At 41.6% G+C, this 13295-nt stretch overlaps 1 protein-coding gene across 10 annotated transcripts in view; it reads right to left on the bottom strand.

The window, feature by feature from the left end:
• Positions 1-1689: 1689 nt before the first annotated feature.
• The window catches only part of hivep3b (HIVEP zinc finger 3b), a 699020-nt gene continuing 687414 nt past the window's right edge, over positions 1690-13295 (bottom strand). For all 10 annotated transcript variants that reach the window (XM_072247286.1, XM_072247288.1, XM_072247289.1 and 7 more), the window contains 2 exons: positions 11618-12684; positions 1690-5537 (listed from right to left, as the gene is read on the bottom strand). In XM_072247286.1, coding sequence (XP_072103387.1) covers positions 4587-5537; positions 11618-12684 — 2018 coding nt within the window. In that variant the 3' untranslated portion in view covers positions 1690-4586. The remainder of the gene's footprint in view (positions 5538-11617; positions 12685-13295) is intronic.

The following is a 13295-nucleotide window of genomic DNA, read 5'->3' as shown; positions in this document are numbered from 1 at the left end:
TTTGCACCATACTGTACAGCTGGAGAAACAGATCAATGCACCTTCTGTCCTACAGTGGTATCCACACATCAAAATACTTTGGTGCTGGTTTGGGAGCAGAGGTTCCCTGCTAGGGTGTACTCAGGAGTTATGGAATATAGTTAATACTTACTTAATCAGCAACCAATCTTCAGATCTGAATGTGGATTGTAGATTGAGTTCAAAATGGAGTTCAGAACAGTGTTGTCTTGGAGCTGTAAACTGGGGTTGATTACAAAACAAGAAATACCCAGTTGACCTAAGATGTCTGCATATGCATGAATGCAGCTCTGGGACAGCAGTGATTAACATTCATTTTGGGTGTCTGGAACGTTGGTGTTGAGTTGTAGGTGTTTGAAAATTATATGTAATTCAAAGGAAGCATTGCAGATACATAGTAACTATAGAATTGTTCTGCTGTTATCTTTGATCTTTAGCATATAAAAATGTCTTGTAATATTTGATCAGGGTCCCTCTATCGAGTGTGTCTCCAAAGATACCTGCTTATTGTGCTGTATAAACACTTCTATATCACCAGCCTCAGTGTCTCCTGGTGACTTTGATTATGGTCACAACATTCCCAACTTTTTTTTTAATGCCATGGACCCCTACAGTTAACTGAGGGATCCGTGGACTCCAGATTAGAAACCCTGTTTGGGAGGAACGTAGATGAATCTTAGATCAATGATTTTTCATTGGATGAAAAGTCACCACCTGAGGCATTGACTTGTTTTTTCTCTCTATGGATACTGCTTGACCTGCTGAGTATTTCCAGCACTTGCTGCTAAAGTATTATTCCATTCCAGCATGTGCAAGGCTTTCTGTATCCTATCTATCGTGTAGTGTCCACAACTGATCCAGTGTTTGGGCTGTAGTTCAACTAGAACTTTGCATTATGTTGTACACTCATTTGCCATCCAGAGATTTTTTAAAAATAGGAGCAGCGCATTTAACCATGCAGCCAGCTCCACCAATCAAGATGGTCATAGCTGATCTTTTGATCTCCCACTTCAGGACCCAAGTTATCCCTTCTTTCCAACCCCATTGATCCTGTTGGTAAAACATATCTATCCTATCCCTGAACATATTTAATGATGTGCCGCCAGATTCTTTGGAGGCAGAAAATACCTACAGTATATATCCATGGCATTTTACAAACATGACCTTCTCGCTGGATGTGCACTGTTTTTGTTTTCCCTCCTACATCGATAGTGCTCTGTTTTATTTAGGCAATTGGATCACTGACTTACGAGTCTGCAGACATGATTTGGCATGCCCAGACAAAGTAAGTTGGTGGGAGCACATTACAGGACAATTTAATCTGTACCAGACAAGACACTGGGCTTTAGCTTTGTATCCTGTACCAGCAACACTGTGTGACATCCATTTGGGCAGTCTCATTCCCAATGGGCCTCACAAGGTTCAATTTTCAAAGTAACCTTCATATATGTTGAGCAAGAAAGAAGGCAATAGATTTGCAAGGCACCATTATTTCCAAAAGGTTTAAAGATAATTGTGGGACAAAGGGCCTGTACTGTGCTGGACTAATGATTTTCAAACAATGCTTCAAAATCATCTAATACCTGATAAAGCAAAATATTGAGGTGGGAGGGTAGTGCATGACTTGCCACAGCCAGAAAGAGGGCAATGAGACAACCCTGGAAACACATCGAGTTTGTAAAATTTATTCCAACATGCTTTTAAAAAAGATGCCTGACTCCTTTCCCAGTTTTGAAATGTGGTAAAGACAAATATAATCCTTGTGAAAAACATTTCCATTCACAGTACAGATGTGTAGATATACAATAGAGATCACAGACATCAAATACTGACTTCCAGATTTCTGTTTGCTTTTTTTCTTATATTTTTTCTCCTTTTTTAAAATTTATTTCCATTTATTTTACAACCAGCTCTGTGCTTTTGTTACCTGCATTTATCTATGGATATACCCTATACAAGTGTTGCAAGGTGCAGTATTAGAAATTGGTGTTTCAAAATAATTCCAGGCAATCTTACCAATTACATAGTAGAACTATACATATTTACAATTTTCTTTTTTGGAATGTATTGCCATTATTTTTTTAACAAAATGTATAGAAACTATCTTTTAAACTGACAATTTTTAAGATTACACACAACCTCTGAAAAGGAGAACAATCAATATTCTTGAAAAATATCAAATTTACCAATACAGATTTCCTGTTAACAGTTCAGGAATTAAAGTGGGATTAAGTGCCAAACTGCTGATATCATGCAAGTGTACATTTTAAGATCTTGCTTCTTATTTTCCATATAAAGTCTTCAAGAGTGCCAAGTACTTTGGCATTTTTTTTTTTGCTTTTAAAGAGACAGCATCCTTTTCCATTGCACCTCGTGCAGATCTGGGTTTGCGAGATAAGTGATACCATGTTCATTTTCCAATTTTTCCATCAATTTTGTAAAAATATTGAGCAATTCATTCGAAAAGTCAACCAACAAGTCTGATATTGGTAATGCGATTCTTTAGCATTCGAAATTTCACTGGAACATGAATGGAGTGACACAAAGAATGTGAAGCAGGGAATCTGTCTCTTTAAGATCATCACATGCATAGCGGAACGAGGTTTACCAGGCTGTAACAGAGTGCTTTCCAAAGATAAACATACAGAATGCATAGAGAGATGGCCATTTTCTTGATAAAAAGAGAAAATATGGTAAAGTGAAAAGGCCCATGGGGTACATGGGTAAAATCCTTATGTACCTCAAGATTTAATAATACCGTTGCCATGTTAATGACATATCAGGATGGGCAGTAAGTACTGGCATTCACATCCACAAATACAAAATAAATATGACCTAGGTAAACCCTGAACCGCTACCGTTTGATGGGGAAATTCTAGATTTACATTAGCTAACTAAATTTAAAATAATACTGTGCTTAAGCATTTTTAAGTGCAGCCAAAATGATGGAATGTCATTAGAGCAAATATAAAACTTAAGAACTCTTTCACATCGACTAGATTCCATCGGAAAGTGTCTGAAATGCTTTCAAGTGCATTACACATACATTATATTTTTTATATTACATTCATTAGAACTGATCAAAATATGGCATACTGTGGACAAAAGAATTTACTTTTGAGGCAAGGTACTAAAAAAGACACTGCTGATAGGGCAGTCCGCCCCTAATAGACCTCAGCCTTCTCTCAATTCCCCCATCGTTCACCACCCGCAAACCTCAGCCCACCCTCATCCCAAAAAGGCCACGACACACATTAAAAATTAGAACAAGTAAAAGGTTGTCCAAAAGCATCTTTGGATTGGGAACTGTGCATCCTATGACTTCTTATTAAAAGGTTCTGCATCTCAAAGTTATTAACAGTGCTAGACAAGAGAAAAATGGTCGATCTGGTTAGCCCTCTCCCATCCTGGTAGTCACATGAATTAATGATAATGAAGTTTCTGAACGTTTTGTGGGAATTGAGCTCCATGATTTAGTTTGCAACAGATTCAGACATGATGCAAGGAATCCTGCTTCGTGCATGGAGAGCTTTGGGAGCCAAAGGTCCAAATCGCCATTCTCTCCCAATTACAATCCAGCAGATTACTCGTGGTTGCTGCCATAGTGATTTGGATTTTTAGATCAATATACCTACGGTTGATCTATTAGGTTTGTGTTTGATTAAAAAAGGCTTTTTCCAATTAAAAAAAAAATCTGGGTTCTGTGCTGTTGATCCCAGCTGTACTTTAGCTGTATATAATTATTGATAATGTCATCTACAACATTGAAAATTGCACTCTGTCCAGACTTATGGAAGGGGTTTTATGTGAAAGAATCCTTACCGGATAGCTTAAGTGCTTTGAGTCAATCATTGCAAAAGGGTAAACACAACCACGGTCAAAAATAAAGCATTTTTTTCTTTTGTTATAATGCCTGTTTAAGAAGCGATAAAAAGCTCACATAAAGACCACCAGGATGCTGGGAAATGAATCCATTTATAAACAATTAAATACAGACTACAATAAATATGCCTTATAGAATTATTTCTGTACACAGGAGCAGTTTACATTTGATCTATATAAAAATAAGTCTTCAGTGCATCATCACACTAATGTTATTTTTTTTCCCTTTTGCTTCACATCATTCTACTCATGGACATTTCAATTGGGGAAAAAAAGACAACTACTACGAATCGATCACATCGCTCTTAAAAATATTCACAGCCTCAATATGTTTTTCTTTTTCTCCCCAACCCTCCCCACCTAAATCCACCCCTTCTTTTTTATACATTTGGAGACACAAAATAAGGGAGAAAGGCACGAGTAACTGTGTACGTTTAAATAATACTGGATTCGGACAATTTAAACAGGAATCTTCTGACAATTTTGGTCATGTTAACATATATAATAGGTGAATGTTTCACTTGAACAACATCTGTGAGTAGCTGAAGGAAACTAGTGTTGACCAATACCATCCCATCGTCCTATGACCAATACCGTCCCATCACCCTATGACCAATACCGTCCCATCGTCCTATGACCAATGCCGTCCCATTTTCTTCATTGGCAAATTTGCATGGTGGTGGTTGCTATGAGCTTCCTGTTTCATTGTCCTTTTGTGTATCAAGGTGCTTGAAGTCTTCACCCTTAGACTCAGAGCGACTTCCCATTTGCATTCTAACTGGTGGACACTGTCCACTTGAAGTAGTCCTGTCAGCACCAGTTTGGAAAGAGTGAGAAGGACTCAAAGATTCCGCTGAGCTGCTACCACTGCTTCCTTGTGAAGGGTGCAGGGTGGCTAAAGTGCAGGCTGACTCGTAGTAGGTGTCCGAACATCCAAACTGCTTCCTGCTCAAATCCTTTGAGGTTCCTTCACCGCATGTTGAAGGCTTTGGAGAGTGCTCGTGGCTGGTGCTGGGGCTGTCCAGTCTGACTGAGCCAGCTTCTTTTCCTGAGCGGCTCAGAGCTGCAATAGTGCTGGGTTCAGAATAAATTGGTACCCTGTATTCCGCCTGTCTGTATTCTGCTGCTTCTTCTAACTCAGCAATCTCTGTCCTTGGTAAAGTGACACTCTGTTTCCCACTCTTGGTCAGAGAAGATGCCGTTATAAGAGGTGCCATGGGAGCAGAAGATAACTGTAAAGGCAAAGATTCAGAAGATGTTGCTTCAGATAATTTGGATGCTTCTTCTAAATATATTGTGGCCTCTGACTTGCTTGTACTAAGTGGCTTGGGTGCAGATAGGCTTACAGGAAACCCCGATTGTAGAGAGACTTGTGAAGGCACCAAACCTGAGTGATAGCCCGGCCTTGCCTGAACCATCTGAATGCCACCAATTGGGATCATGGGATAGGGTGTTCTGACCAGCTGTTGTGAGTGCAGAGGAAGGTGACTGAAAACATAATCATGTGTGCTCCCAGTTAGCCCACAGTAACTTTGTCCATCCAGTGGTGTCTGAGTATTCCTCGAAAAGCAAAAATGCAAAGCTTGGGATGATGTACTTGGTTCTTCACAGAAGCTGCGGTATCCCATTCGAGACATCTAAACCAAGGAGAGAGAAAAGAATGTTATATATACTTCAATCTTGCAGTGGGCCTATTGTTGCTCAATGGAGATACCTTTATGACAATCTTACAAAGGCCCACATCTTGCACTCTATAGTGAGTTGAACCCACCCAGCAGTACAAACCATGGCTCCTAGTACATTAAACTTCTGCAGCTTTTCAAAATCACTAGTCATAAATCAACCTATGTATATGCACACACATACTTACACACACACACACTGCATAAGTATACGTACTATATTCTTGTGTCTGCGTGAGTCGGTGTGTGGTGTGTTTGTGTCTGTGTGTGTAATTCAGGTCTAATCCAGCACGGGTTGCTAGAGAGGATTCTGCTGGGGGAATGCCGCCCCTTTGTCTCTGCTGTGGCATTCCTTAGACGCAGAATCATCGGTTGACAGCTGTTGGGAAGGACGGGAATTCCAGAACGCACACACGGAAGCCCCAAACCTGCTGGCGCTTGTTCAGGGCAATGCTGACAGTTCCATATGGAACTTCCAGCATTTCTCCAGAAAACCCAGTTACTGTTTTCATTACTGATCTCTGCCTACTGCCAGTTCTGGTCTCTTGCACATACTCAATTTTAATTGCTTCCACTACTGACAGGCCTGCTTTTGGCTGCCTTGGCCCCAAGCCTCTCAGCCCAATTTAAAAATATGCCACAGACCAAGGTTTTCCCTCAGCTTTACAAACATCTTCACAAGTGGCTAGTTGTCATTTCCTTGTTTAATATTTCTGTAAAAATATCTGAGCAAATTTTATTCATAAAAGATGTTACGTAAATGCATATTGGTTTTATCCTACACTAAGTTTGTTTACATTCCAATCCTGCAGATAACATTTATGTAATCCTGGGTCACTGGGATCAGATTCTTCATCAGGTGAACAAAGTCAATGGCCTTGAACACAAGAAATTCTGCAAATGCTGCAAGTCTAGAGTAACAAGCACAAACTGCTGGAGGAACGTAGCAGGTCAGATAGCATCTATAAAGAGTCAATGTTTCAGGCTGAGATCCTTCAAGATTATTTTTCTCTGCAACCTGCATCATTCTCTCTGCAACCTGCATCACATCTCTCCATCATTCTCTCTCCTCCTTAAATACACCTTCTTAAACCTCACTTTTTTAACATGGCTTTTTCGCCACCTATCTTAGTTAAGCCTTAAGGCCAGAAGATATACCATTGAGTCTGCTCTACATGGCTGATCCAATTTTCCCCTCAGCCCCAGTCTCCTGTCTTCTCCCCATATCCCTTCATCCCCTGACCAGTCAAGAATCTATGAACCTCTGCCTTAAATATACATAAAGACTTGGCCACTGCAGCTGCCTATGGCAAAGAATTCCACAGATTCACAGCTCTCTAGCTAAAGAAATTCCTTCTCATCTCCATTCTAATAGGCCAGCCATCTATTCTGAGGCTATGTCCTCTTGTCTTACACTATCCTACCATAGGAAACATCCTCGAAAGAGGTTGGAGGCGACATCGGATGCATGGCAACTCTGGCAGGGTTTACAAGACATTACTTCCTACAAAGCGAAACCCAATAATGTGAAGGGCAGCGATGTTTCACTACCAGATGAACTCAATGCCTTCTATTCCGCTTTGAAAGGGAGAACACAACTACAGCTGTGAAGAAACCTGCTGCACCTGATGACCCTGTGATCTCTGTCTCAGAGGCCGATGTTAGGCTGTCTTTAAAGAGAGTGAACCCTCGCAAGGCAGAACCTCTCACTGCTATAGGCGGAAGTTTCCACTTGCTTGAAAAAGGCAACAATTTTACCAGTGCCTAAGAAGAACAATGTGGGCTGCCTTAATGACTATCGCCCGGTAGCACTCACATCGACAGTGATGAAATGCTTTGAGAGGCTGGTCATGACTAGACTGAACTCCTGCCTCAGCAAGGACCTGGACCCATTGCAATTTACCTATCACCACAACAGGTCAACGGTAGATGCAATCTCAATGGCTCTTCACATGGCTTTAGACCACCTGGACAACACAAACACCTATGTCAGGATGCTGATCATCGACTATAGCTCAATAGAAAATAGACAATAGACAATAGGTGCAGAAGTAGGTCATTCGGCCCTTCGAGCCAGCACCGCCATTCACTGTGATCATGGCTGATCATCCACAATCAGTACCCTGTTCCTGCCTTCTCCCCATATCCCTTGACTATCTTTAAGAACTCCATCTAACTCTTTCTTGAAAGAATCCAGAGAATTGGCCTCCACTGCCTTCTTGGGCAGAGCATTTCACAGATCCACAACCCTCTGTGTGAAAAAGTTTTTCCTCAACTCTGTTCTAAATGGTCTACCCCTTATTCTTAAACTGTGGCCTCTGGTTCTGGACTCACCCAACATCGGGAACATGTTTCCTGCCTCTAGCGTGTCCAATCCCTTAATAATCTTATATGTTTCAATCAGATCCCCTCTCATCCTCCTAAATTCCAGTGTATACAAGCCCACTTGCTCCAATCTTTCAACATATGACATTCCCACCATCCCTGGAATTAACCCAGTGAACCTACGCTGCACTCCCTCCATAGCTAGAAAGCATTTAATACCATCATTCCCACAATTCTGATTGAGAAATTGCAGAACCTGGGCCTCTGTACCTCCCTCTGCAATTGGATCCTCGACTTCCTAACTGGAAGACCACAATCTGTGTGGATTGGTGATAACATCTCCTCTTCGCTGACGATCAACACTGGTGCACCTCAGGGGTGTGTGCTTAGCCCACTGCTCTACTCTCTATAAACACATGACTGCGTGGCTAGGCATAGTTCAAATACCATCTATAAATTTGCTGTTGATACAACCATTGTTGGTAGAATCTCAGGAGGTGATGAGAGGGCATACAGGAGTGAGATATGCCAACTAGTGGAGTGGTGCCGTAGCAACAACCTGGCACTCAATGTCAGTCAGACAAAAGAGCTGATGGTGGACTTCAGGAAGGCTATCATCCAACTCACTGACAAATAACGTAAAAAGAATTGGTCCCAACACAAACCCCTGTGGAACACCACTAGTCACTGGCAGTGAGCCAGAAAAGGCTCGCTTTATTGCTACTCTTTGCCTTCCTCTCATGGGCTCAACCACGAGCTGCACGAAAAAGATATTTCGTAGGCACTCTAGAAACTCCCCCTCCTGTAAACCAGCAGCAACCTAATTTTCCCAGTCTGCATACGTATTGAAATCCCCAATGACTATTGTAATATTGCCCTTTTGGCAAGTATTTACATCGGTAGTGCGCAAGTGGAACAGGTCAAAAGCTTTACATTCCTCGGGGTCAATATCACAAATGACCTGACTTGGTCCAACCAAGCAGAGTTCACTGTGAAGAAGGCCCACCAGCGCCTTTACTTCCTGAGAAAATTAAAGAAATTTGGCCTGTCCCCTAAAACCCTCACTAATTTTTATAGATGCACCGTAGAAAGCATTCTTCTAGGGTGCATCACAACCTGGTATGGAAGTTGTCCTGTCCAAGACTGAAAGAAGCTGCAGAAGATTGTGACACGGCGCAGCACATCACACAAACCAATCTTCCGTCCTTGGACTCACTTTACACCGCACGCTGTCGAAGCAGTGCTGCCAGGATAATCAAGGACACGACCCAACCAGCCAACACACTTTACGTCCCTCTTCCCTCCGGGAGAAGGTTCAGGAGCTTGAAGACTCGTACGGCCAGATCTGGGAACAGCTTCTTTCCAACTGTGATAAGACTGCTGAACGGATCCTGACCCAGATTTGGGCCGTACCCTCCAAATATCCAGACCTGCCTCTTGATTTTTTTTTGTACTACCTTACTTCCTATTTTCTATTTATGATTTATAATTCAAATTTTTAATATTTACTAATTTTAACAATTTTTAATATTTTTAATATTTAATATTTGTAATCCAGGGAGTGTGAAGCGCAGAATCAAATATCTGTGATGATTGTATGTTCTAGTACCAATTGTTTGGTGACAATAAAGTATAAAGTATTTTCTACCTGCTATTGTAATTTATAGACCATATCAGTTGGATGCATCAGCAGGGGAGATGAGGCTGAGTACAGGGCTACGGTAGGAAACTTTGTCACATGGTGTGAGCAAAATTATCTGCAGCTTAATGTGAAAAAGACTAAGGAGCTGGTGGTAGACCTGAGGAGAGCTAACGTACCAGTGACCCCTGTTTCCATCCAGGGGGTCAGTGTGGACATGGTGGAGGATTACAAATACCTGGGAATACGAATTGACAATAAACTGGAATGGTCAAAGAACACTGAGGCTGTCTACAAGAAGGGTCAGAGCCGTCTCTATTTCCTGAGGACACTGAGGTCTTTTAACATCTGCCGGATGATGCTGAGGATGTTCTATGAGTCAGTGGTGGCCAGTACATTCATGTTTGCTGTTGTGTGCTGGGGCAGCAGGCTGAGGGTAGCAGACACCAACAGAATCAACAAACTCATTCCTAAGGCCAGTGATGTTGTGGGGATGGAACTGGACTCTCTCACGGTGGTGTCTGAAAAGAGGATGCTGTCTAAGTTGCATGCCATCTTGGTCAATGTCTCCCATCCACTACATAATGTACTGGGTGGGCACAGGAGTACATTCAGCCAGAGACTCATTCCTCCGAGATGCAGCACTGAGTGTGATAGGAAGTCGTTCCTGCCTGTGGCCATCAAACTTTACAACTCCTCTCTTGGAGGGTCAGACACCCTGAGCCGATAGGCTGGTCCTGGACTTATTTCATAATTTACTGGCATAATTTACATATTACTATTTAACTATTTATGGTTCTATTACTATTTATTATTTATGGAGCAACTGTAATGAAAACCAATTTCCCCTGGGATTAATAAAGTATGACTATGACTACGATATCCTTACTACTGTTTGGGGGTCTGTATATAACTCCCATCAGGGCCCTTCTGCTCATTTCTTCCTTATAACTCGGTTAAATTTGTTGAAATGTTTCATTCAGTAAAGGTGCTGTATAGATACTCACCCAATGGGCATTTGATATGATACATAGCACGCAAGTTCAGATTCAGGCGATATGAGAAATAATGATCAGAAACAGAGGGGGGTCACTAATAACAGGGAATTCATTAGAAACATCCACAAGCTTGGCTTTGATTAAACTTATAAATCACCTAATGTCGGAGAGAAGCTGAAGTGAGTAGAGTGCAAAAGGAAGCTGAGGCCTCTCCTAGGCTCCATTCCATGAGAACTACGGTGGTTGATGAGCACTCACTGTTACATTGAGAGCTTCATGCCAAGTTGTGGTGAGGGAAGGCAGAAAAGGGAAAATAGTATGAAAATTGGAAGGGAACAGGTAAAATGGTAGACAAATACACTTAGAAATTTTGGGTAAAGGAGCCAAGAAATCTACACTTGCATGACCACCTTACATCAGACTCAAAACAGAACAAGCCAAATGTCCAAAAAAGTTCTCTTCAAAGTAAAAAAAAAAGAGGAAAAGAGGTGGAAACATCTTAGGATACTCAATTACCAATCATTTAAACTGTCATTACTAATTTGCCTTGGGTCTGACACTTCACAACATCACCTGGAATAGAACCACAATGCATGGTATTGTAGAGATGGTATTGTGTTTCTGTATTAATATATGCTAATTCAAATGCATAAGTGTCAGCTCAGAAATTGGAATGTAGAAATTAAAAAGCTGTCCATCAGTAAAGGTGACCACCTATCTGAGAGGTTAACATCACAATACAGTCATTGACTAATGTCCTGCAGGGAAGCTAACCCAACTGTGATTCCAATCCATGCTTGCCTATATGCTCTTAAATGCTCAGTAAATTAGCAATTTAGCCCACTCATTACAACCATTCCAACAGAATGGTTCAGGAGCAAGGCCCATTGCCTCACGCTCATGTGAATGAGCAATAAACGTAGGATTTGCTAGTAAAGCCTACCCTCTGTCATTAGATAGACTGTTACTTGATTGTTTGGAAGGGATAATAATAACTTCGGCCAATCCTGAAATTCTTCCCCAGTGGGGAAAACTAATACTTAAACTTTACTGCCCACTTTTATTTTGCTTACCATTTTCACTTCAGATTGCTCCTGCTCTTTGCTGGATTTCTGTTGAGGTAGACTCAATGAAGGCGAGCTACTGTGCTGTGCAAGGAAAGCAGAGCCTTGGCTACTCTGCCAAATAGGTGTTAGGCATCTGCTTGGCAGTTCATCTTTCACTGGGGAAAAGTGTCTGAGAGGTGATTCTTTACTCACTGGTGACAACTGCCTATTTGGAGAGACATCTCTTGCTGGAGATAGGTACCTTGATGACAAAGTTCGTCTGGGTGACATTTCTCTTTCTGGTGACAAGTGCGGCCTGGGTGAAACTCTCCCAGGTGACAGGCATTTCTTAGGTGACAGTTCCCTTCCCGGAGACAAATGTCTTCTTGGTGATATGCCTCTGCCCGGTGAAAGGCATCTCCTGGGTGACAATTCCCTTCCTGGAGAGAAATGTCTTTGAGGTGACGTCTCTTTTCTTGAGGACGAGTGTTCTTTGAGAGTTGCCTCTCTCTCTGGTGATGAGCGTTTTCCTGATGGCATGTTGCCTCCTGGACAGGAAAGTGATGTCTCTCTCTTTGGAGACCATGGCTTTCTAGGTGATGTATCTATTGATGATGAAACAGTTGTACCTAGGATGCTGTGCCTTTTCATCAGAGGATCTCTTTGTCCGGATGAGAATTGCTCAGTCAATGGCAATAAAGGATTAGGAGTGCTTCCTTCCTGCTTATGTGATCCACTGTGACATGCAGGAATCATAGGTGACTCTGAGGATCTTGTTAGCTGTGCGGCTCGAAGCTGAGATGATGGCACTGAGTAACTCATCAATGAATAGTGACTGGTTAAACTTGATCCCTGCATTGCAGTGCTTTCTAACGGTGAGAATGTGGTCTCTGCTCTGGAACATCCAGCTGTTTGGGGAATGGTGCTTGCAGTATCCAAAGACTTCAAATATGGCTCCTCCTCTTCCTCCTCTTCATCGTCATCTTCATTATCATCATCATCATCTGACTCCTCAACATCCGAAAACTGATGCTCTTCTGCAAGGTCTGTGCCCTCACTTTCTTCTGCTCGCTTCACTGGCTCTTCACTGGTTCCTGAAGTGGAAGAGTTTGGAAATCATTAGTATCATTGCATTATGATCATTCCTCTCTTTGACATGTGTTCATAGAGATTCACAGACTAGTAAAGTCAATGGTAAAGGGAACAATCACAGAACCTGGAAATCTTTCATTACAGGAGTGCCACTTAAAGGCAATTTAAGGAAATCTTTGCTGAGCTCAACAGAGTGTGCTATCAGTAGAGTGTGTAGCTGGGTCTTGTTCTCTAAAGTGTTTGATTACTGGGGTACACTTCTAGAGAATATAGGCTTAAGCCTACACAAAGTATTTAAAAGTAGGTCCTCAAATACCAAAAGTTCTCTGATCCTGTGTCAACAATTGTAGGGTAATTCTATCCGCCATCCCTCCCTCTATATACCACACTCCAGAGAAATTTGAAAATTGGTCTTCTCTGTGTTAGAATAAGGGTCCAACCCAAGAAGGATTAATATAATGAAAATATTTTTAAAAATATATTGCACACTGAATTTTACCACTCTCTCTTGCCTCTCATATGGCTTTGTTTTCTCGAGGTTGCATTCCGAAATATGGCATGTAATTTACTGTAAAAAAAATTGGCAAAGGATTTTCAGCATGCCACTTCTAAC

This window comes from Mobula birostris, chromosome 30 (genome assembly GCF_030028105.1).
Source record: "Mobula birostris isolate sMobBir1 chromosome 30, sMobBir1.hap1, whole genome shotgun sequence".
NCBI lineage: Eukaryota > Metazoa > Chordata > Chondrichthyes > Myliobatiformes > Myliobatidae > Mobula > Mobula birostris.
This window is presented reverse-complemented; position numbering and strand designations above follow the sequence as displayed.